Raw genomic sequence first — 13762 nt, forward strand, 5'->3', positions numbered from 1 at the left:
GACTCTGGGATGGTCTCATTGAAACGTTCAGCCGGCCCGTACACACACACACGCTGTATGGGGCAGCCGCTAGCAGTTAGCGAGCACCTATTAAGGAGACCGGAACGAAGCACGTGGGAGTGTGGGTTGTGGCCAGCACCAAGCCCGGCAGCCTTGGTGTTGTGATACGTTGACCTGGATTCGAACCCAGGTCACGTCAGCCACGTGTGAAAAGCGCAATGCCCCTGGCTGATCCAGCCGTGAATCATTGATAACTTCAGTGGGCTGTGATTTACAACGCTGCGGTTTGGGCTGTGGTAACAGCCCAATCATCTTCACCGCCCTAAGCCAATGTCTATCTACTGCTGGATGAATGCCCCTCTCACTGGCCCGTGCTGCTTGCCCCCTCCATCTCAACTCCTGCGCGTGGACCGAATCCGTTCGCTCCATCTCCGCTGCGGTGGTGCCTTCTTAGCTCCTGGATGCGTTGGTGATATCAACGCAAACTCCCGAAACTGAGCGTGGTACGGTACTGTAGAGTAAAACGTTACTAACCATTACGGAATAAGGTAGTCTGTGCATGTTGGGTAATTGCATAATAACTCTGTAAATCCACTTCTGGATGGAGACCTCTCCCACGCCACAGTGTTCGAGGTCAGTGTGAGTTGTTTTGCCCATATTTCACCGCCGGTCAGTGTGTTTTTTAAACATAAATTGGGATTGCCCTGGACCGGTTGGGATATCGCTTGCCACTGATGTGAGCCTTGGACAGGAATCGAACCGAGTTGTCCACGGGGGTCAAGTAACGGTAGGCATGTCCATAGAACTCTAACAGTGTTCACGGTGATGATTAAACCGGCTGATAAGTTGAGGCCGATTTCGACTCGGCACTTTGTAAACATTGGCTCTGGCCCCTATATATGGTCACACGAGTCTTGCCTTATTATAGGCACACACACCACCACCACCAACAACAACCGGGAGGATAGTCGCATCAGTGTTGTGCGAGGGCATGCCACGGGCAATTTATAAGTTGGGTCTGAAAATGTAAAGATTGCATGAATGTTGGCTCCTCTCAGCCCTCTCTCTCCCTGTGGCCGTATCCAAATTCTCTCCAGAGTTGGACTCCTGGATGATGGACAGGATGTCGCTAATACCACCGCTGCTCTGCTGTTTGCTGTCCGTGCTGGTGGTGGTGTATCGTGAGTATCTATTGGACACGCTGAGACTAGCAGGTGAGTGAACGTGATTGGGGAGTGTGCACACGTTTCATGAAACTTTAATTAATGTGGCGTTCACTTCGGCGCGATGGGGGCAGATATGGGCGGAAACCCGTTTGCTGTATGTATGTATGCTGAACTTATTTCGCACCGTACGTAGCCAACCATGCGAATCGGAGGTGCTGTCTCCAAGCTAGTATTCCCTTGAAAAAAGATACTCTGAGGCTGTGGTCTCATTGGGTGCTTAGCTGGACCTGAAGCAGCATGGTTTATCCTGGCATGGGTGACCAAGCACGGCTTCATATTCTTGGTTCTTTCGGTAAAGTCACGTAGAAGGGAAATAATAAAATAATAAAATATAATTTCCCAAGAATATGAATCCCTGCAGTCACGAAAGCTTTAAATCAAAATTCAAGCAGGGCTTATCAGGTGTTATAGGCATGGGGCTGCGATGTGGCAGGGATATAGTAATGCTGAGTGTCACTTCCTCGTATATGCGGTGGGTTTTCTCTAGGTTGTCTGATTGTAAATGGTAATTGTTTACCTATAAGATACTCGTGAATTTAACCGCTGCTGTCTTTCATTATGGATGAATAATTTTAAATTCGCAAAGTCCAAATTTCTTAGCCCAGACTCATTACAGTTATGCACAGGCACTGATACAATGTTTGGTTGTGTGGGTTGTTACTCAATGTGTTTAGGTCTGTGGTCGTTACAGAAATGCAGCTGAGTGTCTTTCGCGTTTAATACAATTCCATGCGATTCTGAAATATTATCGCCAGCCATTATCTCGCCACTGCTGTATGAAGGTTCTTTCCCAGACATTATTTTGTTTGGCTGCCATTACATGACCCGTCCCATCTATTGACTCCCACCCCTTCCAATGATGTGTCCTGCATGAACGTACCTACGCATATTGAACTTCTTTCGTACCGTACGTAGTCCCGCCCAAGCCAAATTGCAATTATTCACAGTGAATATGACGTCTCTGATTTGTGTTTGTCTCATGTGCAACTCTGTCTTATTGTGATGCCAAGTGTACAAATATTTTTCCGTGGTTCTTTGCTCACTTTTCAAGTTTTTCTTTTTTCTCTGTCATTGTCCATGTCCCTGACCCTGACCCATATGCCGTAGCTGACATTATGAACCGATTGAAAATATTATTGTTTAAAATTTTAGTTTTCCAAACGCTCGATCTTGCTATTGTTCACCTCTGATGTTTCATTGTGGATTTAAACCACATTCAATGTTTGCCCTGACATTGTATACACATTCTCCTGTATTTTCCACTTGCGTCCCTCCAATAATGATTTATTTTGTTGGGTAAACTTATTTTTCCATCACTTTCATTTTGCCCGTATTGATCTTGTGCCCAAATGTGGTCTTTTTCCGTTTAGGATGGTGATGTCATCGGAAGATCTGACATGGAGTTTCTTAAACATAAAAAAAAAACTTTTAAAGTGATTCCCAAGTTGTTGTAAATGCATTGTTTCGGTATTTTATACAGGACCGCTGATGTTGAACTGGAATTTTCCAACTTAACATCGCGTTTACGGAACTTGTGTTGAATTATGCCTTGCCAATTGAGGTGACACGTTTACGTTTGGAAAATTTATGCCGCTGACTTATTTGTATACACTGTACTGTACCTACACTTGTGCATAAATGGCCAGTGCATGCCTACTGCTCACCTCATAAAAAATGTCTGCGAATGTAACAGTAGCATAGCGGGCTTATATATTTGATGGTTATAGTTCGTGTCACTTGGGATAACGATCAGCGCGGTATTGTGGTTCATTTGTGGCGAGCACTTTGTGTGTGTAATGAATATTGTACGATATATATTGTAGTATCCCCATATCGAGGCAAAGCCAGGCCTCAAGCGGTATTTGCGCCGACTGACGGACGAGTGGTTGCAGGATCACGAGCGGGATCGGTGGCGGTTGGTCGCTACGAGCTCGTGGTCGCCATCCTCTCCGCGAGGGACAACTGGGTGCTCAGGCAGGCTGTGCGTGACTCCTGGCTGCAGGCCGTGACGGCCAGCCCCTCACTGAGGAAGCGGTGAGTGTGGCCATCTCCTTTTCAATTGCCGTGGGTCAAAAGGCAGTAAAGTCGGTGCAGGTGGCTGGGTTTAAGTTTCAGCTTATTTTGATTTGTTACATGGATGATCGCGTTTTGTAGAGTTGCCCGGCTGTTGTACAAGGAAGATGCGTGGTGCGTGAGCACAGCAACAATAAAAATAAAGACAGAAACATCAGTACGGTATTGCAGAGAACGAGTACAAGGAATAATGGGGCATCACGGTGGCAAGATGTTAACTACCTCGCCTGTATGCACGAGGTTGTGGGTTCAGTCCTGACCCTGTGGTCTGTATATTTAGAGTTTGCATGTTCTCCCCATGGTCGTGTGGATTTTTCTTTGGATTCTCTTCCCTCCACATTTAGAATCAACATGCATTTAAAGTGGTTGCTATAAATGTCCACGTGATAAGCCACTTCGTTGAGCTATCATTTGTGGCCAGGTCACTTCTGAAAAAGAGCTACATAGCTCAGTGGGCCTTACCTGGTAAAATAAAAAAAAGTTAGTTATATTGTGGCTCAGGGGTTGGAGGACTGAGCTGGCACTGCCGAGATCCCGAGTTCAAATCTGGAAAATGTGTACGCAATACAGCAAATGTAATAACCAGAATATTTAGAAGAATGTTGTCCAATCTGTTTCTAGACAAGAGGCAAAGCAGTGGCAGCAGCAGCAGTGCTGGAGGTGCGGTAGTCATGTGATTGTGTGCGGTAGGGTCCTGCCGAGGTTTGTGGTCGGAAGCCGCGCATGTGACATTCACCCTGAAGACAGAGAGGACCCATACTCCTGCTCTTTACTCAACATCACTCTGCCTGGTGAGCTCCGACAAACTTACATCGCTCCGACAAACTTACATCGCTCCGACAAACTTACATCGCTCCACTTAAAAGTCAAAAGGTTGCTTTCTGGAGGTCATCAGGTGGCCCAGAGGTCAAGGCCTTGAACTTGCACCTCTGAGATCATGGCTTTAAAATCCAGCCAGTCCCTTGTGATTAAAACTGCCTTCTCAAATCTAGTGAGTTGATGGTGTCAGCATGGTCATGCATTACTGCACGAAATAAGCCATCGTATTCGAGCAGCACGTTAAATGCGACAAGCGTTGCCCACGGTGTCCAGAGCGGGTAGGCAAGTGCTGCCCCTTTCTGTGTGGACCACGGGATTTCAGAGGTAGCTCTGTGTTATCTTTGTTCTTTGGGCCATTTTCTAACACCAATGATTGCACTACTCTATGAAATATGCGAATGGATTCTTTATCTCATTACATCGATAGCGCAATAAAAAGACAATTGAGAAAAAATACAATTATTTTAATGGGCGTTTTATTCCTTTATCATTCTAATGTTGTTTTGCTTGTTGTTTCTCTCATGCCTACTGTCTTTATTGTGCTTGTTTTACGTGATTGATTTTGTCATATTTGTGACACAGGTCACTCTTTTAAATGAGACTCTCTTGGTCTCTTGATGTCTCAGCAGATTGAACAACAAAAACTTTTATCCCACAGGTTCGGTAGGATAGTACATTTGTATATGGTTGCTGCTGCGGGTGTGTTGACCATAGAATATGCGCCGTCGCCTTCACAGTGGATAGTACATGTGTCCCCTGGCATCTTTCGAAATGAGAGGGCCATTGTGTGCTGGCGTCATGGTCCGCAATTGCCGAATTAAAAAACAACTCCCCGCAAATGGCCCAATTGGGGTTACACACGCAGCAGAAATGTATCGCCCCCCCCTACAGAGTAATGTCCATTTGCAGAGCAGATGCTGAGTTACTTTGCACCCGCAAGGGCAGCTGCCACTGAGGGTGCCCTTTCCATAGTTTTAATAAGTATTTTCATAGTTAAAATTTGTTTAGATGAGATTTGATGTAACTTGCATATAATGTGTACAGCACCTTGAGGTGCCCCGGTGTAAAGGGCACAACATAAAAAAGAAAACCACGATTAATTGCTATTATTATAATTGCCATTATTAATATTCACGTTTTCAACGTGTTTTTTCGCCCCGTCCCACGACCAGCGAGCGAGCGGGAAATCGAGGCGGTGACTTGGCTGGAACCGGGGTCGGCGTCGCCGGGGGCCGGGCCCCGGACTCGCGTGGCACGGCCAACGTTGCTGGGGCTCGACTTCCGGGTTCGCCACCCAGTGGTGGTGACGGCGCTCGGTGTGTTCGCCTGGGACGGCACCGTCCCCAACGTCACCGTGCGGCTCCACAACGCGGCCACCAGGGTGACTGCTGCCATTGCCACCACCGCCGCCACCACCACTGCCACCACCGCCGCCACCACCACCGCCACCACCACCACTTCCGCCGCCACTACCGCCTCTGCCACCACTGCCACTACCGCCACCACCACGAGCTACGCCGCCACTACCGCCGCCGCCACCACCGTAATCTTAATTTGGACTGGAAGTACAGAAAAGCACAAGGGTAATTCAATACGAATCTTATATCGGCGTCAACCGTCATATCGTGAATATTTATATTGTATCTTGAAATATGAAATCGTTGAAGTTGTTGTGGTGACAGCCACCCAGTAAACGTACACCATTCGGCAAACGGTCGCATGTGGTCGGAACCGTTTGACCAACGTTTGCCCAAGGGTTCCATGTTTACTAGGCAGTCATTATTTTGTTCCTTGTCGAAATTACAGATCAAAGTATTCTTTACCCGAGCGTTTTTTTTTCTCCGGTCAGCAATGACCTTGAGCGGATGACGACTGATCATGGAGCCCGATGATGGCCACGGCTGCTGGCCCGCCGTCAAAGATCAAAGCGCGACTCCTATCTGCGTGACAAAGACGGAGTCAACGGGCCTCAGTGAAAGGCGCAGTCGCAGGCCAACGGTCGTGTCCGTCTGTTCTCAGGTGGTGCTGGCCGTGGCTCACTTCGGAGCCCTGAGCCCCGGCGTGCGCGTGCGAGCCTGCAGGTACAAGCCCGTGCAGCAGTTCGTGCTCCCCAAGGTGAACGTCATTCCGCTCGTTCACCCATGAGCTCTGTGACTTTGTTTTTTTGCAGGGGTGGGGGGCGGGGGGGCGGGGGGCAATTGTTGCTGTGTACGATCCCCAATTGAGTAATTTTTGGATAGGTTTTAAAAAATATATAGACTGTGACGCCGACGCACAATGGCCTGCTCCTTTGAACGACGTCACGGGATGTTTAACGTCCGCTGTGGAGCAGACGCCACGGCTAACACACCCGCAGTAGTAACCAGATACAAATGTACTATCCCTATCGTAACCTATGGAATACCAGTTTTTTTTATTGTTTTAATCAGCTGAGATCTCAAGAGATGACGGATAGTCCCATTTACAAGAGTGACCTGTGTCACACATGTGACAAAAGCAATCGCATAAAACAAGTACACTGAAGACAGTCGGCATGAAAGCAAACGCAAGCAAAATTAACATTAGTATGGTAGAACCTAAAGGAATATAACGTGCATTAAAATAATTGTCTTTTTCCCCAATTTCATTTCAATTGTGCTATCCGTGTCATGTAATCAGATAAAGAATTCATTCACATCTCTCATAGAGCTGTGCAACCTTTGGTGATGGAGAACGGCCCAGTAATAACCAGGGCGGCCACTGATTTTGAAGAGGATAATAATAATTATTAGAAGTACTTAAGAGTCTATATAAATTCGCATTTCAGGCACGAATTTGTAATCCACCGCTGTGAAGGCAAGGTTTAGGGGATCAAACTAATGTGAAGCGTCATTTTCTGTGCGTATTGAGGTGCCGTACCCTCGACTAATCTCCATCTGTTCCATCTGTATGGGATAGTGTTGCCCCCTTGCATGCATGGGTTTTCTCTGGTGCACCCACATGTAAAAAAACTCAATAATTGGCTGAAGATATTTTAACATATATATAGCGGACTGCAGAGCTTGGGCATGAAGCCTTGCTGCCTCCCCGCTTGCCTGTGACCACGTGTGATGTGCAGGGCTTCGAGGGCACCGTGGTGTGGGACGGGGTCACCCCGGCGGACATCGTGCTCTCTGAACCCGGCGACTACACGCTGGACGCGGGAGGGGGCGTTCTGAAATTCGCAGCGGTGCGCTCGCGCGGTCCCCCGCTCCCGATGTAACGCCGCCCGGCTCGTTCATCTCAACTCACGTGGCTATCTTGTGATGTCGAGAGCGCCGCGTCCGCGTCCATGCACCGTAGCAAAAGATTGTGTCCGCGAAGGCAAAGGACCGGGGAAGATTGTAGCTGCGTTATCTCGTGTGTGCGCGGCCAGATCGACTCGACCGCGTTAAACAAAGCGTGACCATCGATAACGCCGTGTTGCTGCATATATTTATAAGGGCCAGCTTTAATGAACTCCGGAAGAGCTTCTTAATCAAGTGCCCACTTTGTTCAATGCGTTTACGCAGGGTAACTAGCGGACTGCGCAAAGCCGCCGTGTTTATCTTGGGCCACCCGATATTGAGTGGACGGATCGATCGATCGATTACTTAATTAACGAGTGGGTGTATTTACGAATGTGCTGTTCAGACGGGGCGGTACGGAGAGGTGGGGGACGAGTTCCCGGAGTTCAGACAGGAGCGGGCGGCACTCGCGGGGTCCTTCACCTTCGCCGTTCAAGGTTAGTGACAGAGACGCCGTCGGGGTGGGGTGTGGGGGGAGAGGACGGGGGGGGGGAGCGGCGGGGGGGTGTGGGGGGAGAGGCGGGGGGTGTGGGGAGAGAAGCGGTGGGGGGTGTGGGGGGAGAGTTGGGGGGGGGGTGTGGAGGGAGAAGCAGGGGGGGGGGGGTGTGGGGGGAGAGGCGGGGTTTTTTTCGATAAAATATGACGTGTTTATAAATGTTTCTTTATTAAAAATGTTATCCTTTCAATTTTCCAAGTAATCTTAAATAAACGGCAATTATACTTTATTTTATCAACCTTCGCAGTTGATAAAAAAAACAAGAAACTTTTCACTCGGTAAAACAGTGGTCACCTACACATGGACTGGCCTCCACTTGGGGAACGTGGAATTTCCGCCACTGGCTCAGTGCAGCCAGCGAGTTCGAGCGCAGCCCCATCGCCCGATTGAGCGAGGCGCCACTCGGACTCTCATCATTCGCCATTTCTTTCCGCGTCTCTCTCCGCGTGCCGCATTTCACCGGCTTGCACATCCAACCCTCCCGCTCTCACCTGGCCCCTCGTCCAGACGGCGGCTCCCTCGCCGCCCACGCCTCCGGCCGGGTGCGCCGGAGCGCCGAGTGGGCCGAGACGGCGCGCCGGGAGGCGGCCGCCCTGCGCGACGAGTCGGCGCGTCACGGCGACCTCGTCCTGGTGAACGTCACCGACGTCTACCGCAGCCTGCCCAGCAAGATGCTGCTCTTCTCCCGCTGGTGGGCGGTGCGCACCGCTCATTCGCGCGTCGTTATGCACCCCCCTCGTCATCCATCCCCTTGTCATCCCTTGTCTGTATCGTTGAATGGATTGACTATGGCTGATGATGATTTATTATTCATTATTACCTCTCTTTCAGGAGGGTCCTGCCGGTTTTACATGGGGGTGGAGGGTGGATGGGGGGGCATGTTGCCGTGTGTGATCCAAATTGAGTAATTTGCAGGTACTTTTTCAACCCATTGGGATGTTTGGCCAATACCAATGTCACAATGTGTGATTGACGCGATGGCAGCAGCACAAGTGGAATGTCGTTGCTTGCGTTAACAACTCTTGTTGCCCATTGCGCACAGCGCTAGGACGAGTGACCTCTTATAACGCCACACGTGGTTCTCATTGTTCCAGGGCAGCAGCATCTCTGGACTTCAGGCTGCTCCTGAAGACGGATGACGACAGCTTTGTGGACGTGGCAGAGGTGCTGAGGAGCGCGGTGCTTCAGGGCTACGACCAGACCCCGGGCCTCTGGTGGGGCAGGTAATGGCAGCTCACCCCACCACCCAACTCAACTCACCCCACCACCCAACTCAGCTCACCCCACCACCCAACTCCGGCGGTGACAGCGCCAACTTGCTTTGAGGTACATATGTGATGAGTTATTCATTAATTGTCATTTTTTATTCATGACGAATCTAAAAGATAGTTTCATGATATCACGGCCAACTAATAATGGAGGAGGCAACTGCTCCTTATAACTACCCCCCCTCTCTGTATGTAAACTCATTGAATAGTTTATTTTATGAATGCAGAACCCTATTTAGAAATCTTCACATATCAGGACCCCTGCCTCCCAGGGAAGCTTCTAGATCCACCTCTGCCCCATGCACCTCTGGTTGCCTGCAACCAGAACTGCCAATGCCACACCGTCCGGCGGTTGCACCGTCGATTTTACAACAACGACGACGACGACTACGACTGTGACGACGACGAGAGCGTTCGCTCTGGACGATCGCTCACTCGCTCGCTCACCCGGTCCGCCGCACGCTCGGCAGCTTCCGTCGGAACTGGGCGGTCGACCACGCGGGGAAGTGGGCCGAGCTGAGCTACCCGGGCCCGGCGTACCCGGCCTTCGCGTGCGGCGCGGCGTATGTGCTGTCCGCCGACCTCGTGCGGTGGCTGTCCTCCAACTCCGACGTCCTCGCTGCCTACCAGGTACGCTTTAAGTCAAAATTTACCCCTTAATCCTTTGCGAAAATCAGGATTTTATCCGGGTTTAAGTGTTTCTGGCCTCATGCTCGACTCATGACAATGGATGGCGTTGGCGGAGGAGTAGACTGGGGCCTATGAGCAGGAGGCGTATAATCTATGGAAACCTATAATCCTCATGTAACAGATATGACTTTGCTGATGAGATTCCGCAAGTCGAAACCAGCCCCAGGTTTGTCTTATTTAACAAATTCTGCTGGAAGACGTTCGTCCGGAAGTCCCATGATAGGCTGATTGATTAAGTTATTTTATTTAAATGTGCAGAAACATGGTCATTGTCTATTTATTATCAAACATGATAAGCCAGAGTTGAAAATAAAGTGCATTAGTTGCGAATGATACCTGATGCATTTTGTTGAGCCTCGTAGTGTTGTGTAATTTACAAGCTGCTTCTTGAAAAAAATTTTTATTGCAAGTTGGATACATTCAAGGTCAAGAGGTCATCATGGCCAATGCCAATGATGCCACCTCACCTCGCCATCGGTTCCGTTTGCTGGATGCCATATTTCTCGTGAAGTCGACACCCCGACCTTCAAGTCCTTCTCCCCCCAGTCTCCCAACGGGTGGCCTCAGCTCTTCCCCGTGGTCATTGACCTGTGGGTGCTTCTCCAATGGCCGTCACATTAACCTGCCCTCCAAAGACAAAGATCCCCCGTATAGCCCGAACAGACTGCTGGGGCAAGTGCCGTTAGCGAACACCTATGAAAGTCGGCTCGGCGCACGAGGGGGTGGGTGGCCAGCACCTCGCCCGGCCGTCTTTGTCTCCCCAGTGGCGATTTATACACACCGCACCGGGTACTTATTCGAGGCTTAGTCGACCTTGGGGGAGGCCATTATATAATCGTCACTGGTGCTGGCCGTGAGCGGGAATCGAACTCGGGTGGCCGGGTTCGTAGTGCAGCGTGATAACCACTACACTCCACTGCCCTCCTCCACCCTGCACAATGTCCCACCCTTCACAACCCCCTTTTCCTGATTACATCTACAGCACTTTCCACATTCGCATGATGAACTTCCAAGTTGCTTTACCCAACCAAGTCTTTCCATGGAATTCCTGTTTTCAAATTCCAGAGGTTAGTTTTCTGCTTGTGTTCTGAAAGCATTATCAGCTAAGCGATGACGAGTACATTGTGTTAATTGGGTGAATGGCGTGTGCACGTACAGGGTGAAGATGTTTCCATGGGCATATGGATGGCAGCTTTGGCACCAACTAGGATACAGGTAAATGGTGTTTACACAGAGAGTGTACAAGCAAATGGACAGAATTCTCTCATGCCACTAACGTCGCCATCTGTGCCAGGTTTGCCAGGATCATCTTCGTGTAAAGGTAGCTGCCATGGGAATTCTGTGAGTCTTCCTGGGATATTATAAAAGTCCCGGATTTTGTCAGTTGTGTAAAAACCACCTCTCAAGACAATGACTTGACATGCAGTTCTCCTCTCTTCAGATATTTAGAGATATTTTTCCCCGATACGTCTCAATTGTTTGTGCTTCAAAGGTAGCAGCGCTATACGCCACTTATTGTAAGAAAAGATATATGTGAAAGCGTCTGTGTTAACATAGACCTCCCCCCGCACCTCCGATTAGCACGGTTGGTTGCATATGTTGTGAAAGAAGTTCAACACGCATACATGAGAACCAAAAAACATATCCTGATAGAGGTGTATTGCAAATGATTATGGATCCATTGTATTTTGAAAATGTTCATTAAAGTTAAATATTTTCTTTGCAAAAGTATCACAGCATGCACACGATTGTATGTAAAGTTTCGTTTAAAGCATTGTGCACCCGAGTTATTACAAAATGAAGTATATTATGGATTCTGATGATTAATGAGAGGATTGCGTAACAAAACTAGACGACTCAATGTGAAGGACACGTCCAAACACATCGGCAACAGCGTGGAACTCATCCCTGTAGGCAGCCCTGAGTCCACGGTGGAAATTCCACGTTGCATTCTCACCACAGGACAACCACCGTCGACGTTCAACAAATAAATTGCCGCTCGTTGTCGTGCTGCCCTGCAGGACGACCGCTGGTGGTGCGACGCGGCCTGCGAGCGCGGTGCCCTCGCCTCCTCGCAGCACTCGCCAGCGCGGCTCGCCACCATGTGGGCGGCAAAGCAGCGCTGCGGTGACGCGTGCACGCCGTGCGACGCGCCGGACGGCTAGGACGGCGGGCGCTCACTTACCCCCCCTCCATCACCCTCCCTCGCTCTCCTCACCCGCTCTCCTCGATCGCCCTCCCTCGCTCACCCTCCCTTCCCCTCCTCGCTCGCCCTCGCTCGACCGGGCCCACTCGTACGGGACTCCCGCCAGCGTCTCTGCAACTCGCACGCGTTCGTGCAGCGTCCGATTGCGACTGCTGTTCAGAACTGTGGGCTGGGACAGGACCTGGGCAGGACGCGCCGCTTGAAGGGGGCGATGGTCCGAGGTCGAGAATAAGCACCGAGCGGCAGACGAAGGTGGGGAAAGCGCCCGAGAGGACGTCGACCGTGGAGGCGGAGCGACGGGATCGCCTCCTCGAGTGCAGGCGCCGGGCGGATTGTTGTATTGCAGCACAGTAAAGAATGACGGCAACTTGCGGAGGCCGTTATCCAGCAGTGGATCGATTACAGCCCGGTGATGATGATAATTAATGCGACTGCATCTCTGAATGTTGCTGTGAAAATTAGGTGCAACGTGTGAAGAAAGTAGATCGGCAAAAAAGTATTTTTTAGAGGATACGGTTAAGCAGGGCAGGGAAGTGAGATGATGGCACGCTGGAGTGTGACTGAAGACATTTCATCGAGAAGAAACGGATGTTCGCCGGCTGTACAGGAAAGGAAAATGTGAAGTCTGGATGCGAACAAGGAAATGATCTTAGCAGTGTGAATTATTTGAGCAAGAGATTTCCAGACCATGAAGAAAGCTGTGGAAAAGGAGTGATCTCCCATTGAGCGGTTGACTGCAAGCTGATGCGTCCGTTTAGATTGCACGTTCGCATGGAACGGCTTATGTGGAGCCTTGCCAAACCATTGTCATGGACTTCAGAAGCCCGAGCAGGTTACCAACAACCACTGTGGCACCGAGCCAGAGAAATTCACTGACGAGACCAAGAAGAACTTGTATTGAACTTGGCATGAGCCGAACATGAATTCCCCGGCCAGAGCACCTATGCTGTTCTGTTACCGATCCTGCCCACGACATACATTACGTAAAGTGAATGAAATAGAAGTACAGCTGATCGCTCGTGAAGAAAGTGGCCGTGAGATACGATCCGTCACCAACAGCCGAGTAGTAGCACGCAGGCCCAATTCCGCCAGCTTTTCTCTTGGTGATTAAAATATGTATATACGTAAAAAACGAACAGCTAATGAAGCAGGACTTTGAAACAAGTTTTTATTGATTAAAACGACAAATACTGGAACAAAAAACCCCGATATATAGCTTTGTGTGGCATAGTGAATGTTGTGTCGTGAGTGCCGCGTGCCACGAGCAGTATTAGTGAGTGGCAGCTGTTGTGTCGTCAGTGTCGTATGATGACAGTGGTTGTGTTGAGCAGCGGCTCTCGGAGTGTGCTCCCTGGGCTGTGATGCAATTGCACGTTGATCAGAAAATAATAAAATAACTCATTCATATTTTACCCATATTTAATTTCAAAATGTAGTTGGGTAAATGACCCTGATTAAACTACCAGAACATCTAAATGCCCCTCCCCCTAAAAGAAACTCCTTATAGCCGGTAATATGAATCATTTAGTATTAGTGGTATTTAGAGAGATAAGTGAAATGCGTTTTGTCACCAGGGGTGCGGGGGCTGGGTGGTGGTCCGTGGAAAAGTTTGAATCGGCTGAGTGTCTCACGGGTGGAGAGCGAGCGTGCGAGAAATGTTTAACAAGTAGCGAGTGTTG

At 49.6% G+C, this 13762-nt stretch overlaps 1 protein-coding gene across 4 annotated transcripts; it reads left to right on the top strand.

The window, feature by feature from the left end:
* On the top strand, positions 1 to 13295 carry B3GALNT2 (beta-1,3-N-acetylgalactosaminyltransferase 2). Of its 4 annotated transcripts, XM_078870315.1 has the most exons (13): positions 1 to 503; positions 1098 to 1214; positions 3119 to 3260; positions 3990 to 4090; positions 5291 to 5499; positions 6138 to 6233; positions 7216 to 7326; positions 7770 to 7860; positions 8427 to 8610; positions 9014 to 9142; positions 9658 to 9817; positions 11036 to 11092; positions 11899 to 12178. In XM_078870315.1, the coding sequence occupies exons 2-13, from the start codon at positions 1112 to 1114 to the stop codon at positions 12040 to 12042; spliced, it is 1527 nt and encodes a 508-aa protein (XP_078726441.1). In that variant the 5' UTR covers positions 1 to 503; positions 1098 to 1111; the 3' UTR covers positions 12043 to 12178. The 4 variants fall into 4 exon arrangements, with proteins under 4 accessions (XP_078726441.1, XP_078726440.1, XP_078726442.1 ...); XM_078870314.1 differs by lacking the exon at positions 1 to 503 and having other exon boundaries at positions 964 to 1214; XM_078870316.1 differs by lacking the exon at positions 1 to 503 and having other exon boundaries at positions 987 to 1214; positions 11840 to 13295.
* Positions 13296 to 13762: the final 467 nt, after the last annotated feature.

The sequence above is a fragment of the Lampetra fluviatilis genome, chromosome 30 (assembly GCF_964198595.1).
Source record: "Lampetra fluviatilis chromosome 30, kcLamFluv1.1, whole genome shotgun sequence".
NCBI lineage: Eukaryota > Metazoa > Chordata > Hyperoartia > Petromyzontiformes > Petromyzontidae > Lampetra > Lampetra fluviatilis.

Excerpts from the sequence above, each read along its gene's own strand:
- B3GALNT2 (XM_078870316.1), top strand. The coding sequence starts at position 1,112 with ATGATGGACAGGATGTCGCTAATACCACCGCTGCTCTGCTGTTTGCTG. Across the intron at positions 3,261-3,989 it reads AGCCCCTCACTGAGGAAGCG|GGTCCTGCCGAGGTTTGTGG; the intron begins GTGAGTGTGGCC and ends TGTGTGCGGTAG. Across the intron at positions 7,327-7,769 it reads GCGTTCTGAAATTCGCAGCG|ACGGGGCGGTACGGAGAGGT; the intron begins GTGCGCTCGCGC and ends TGTGCTGTTCAG.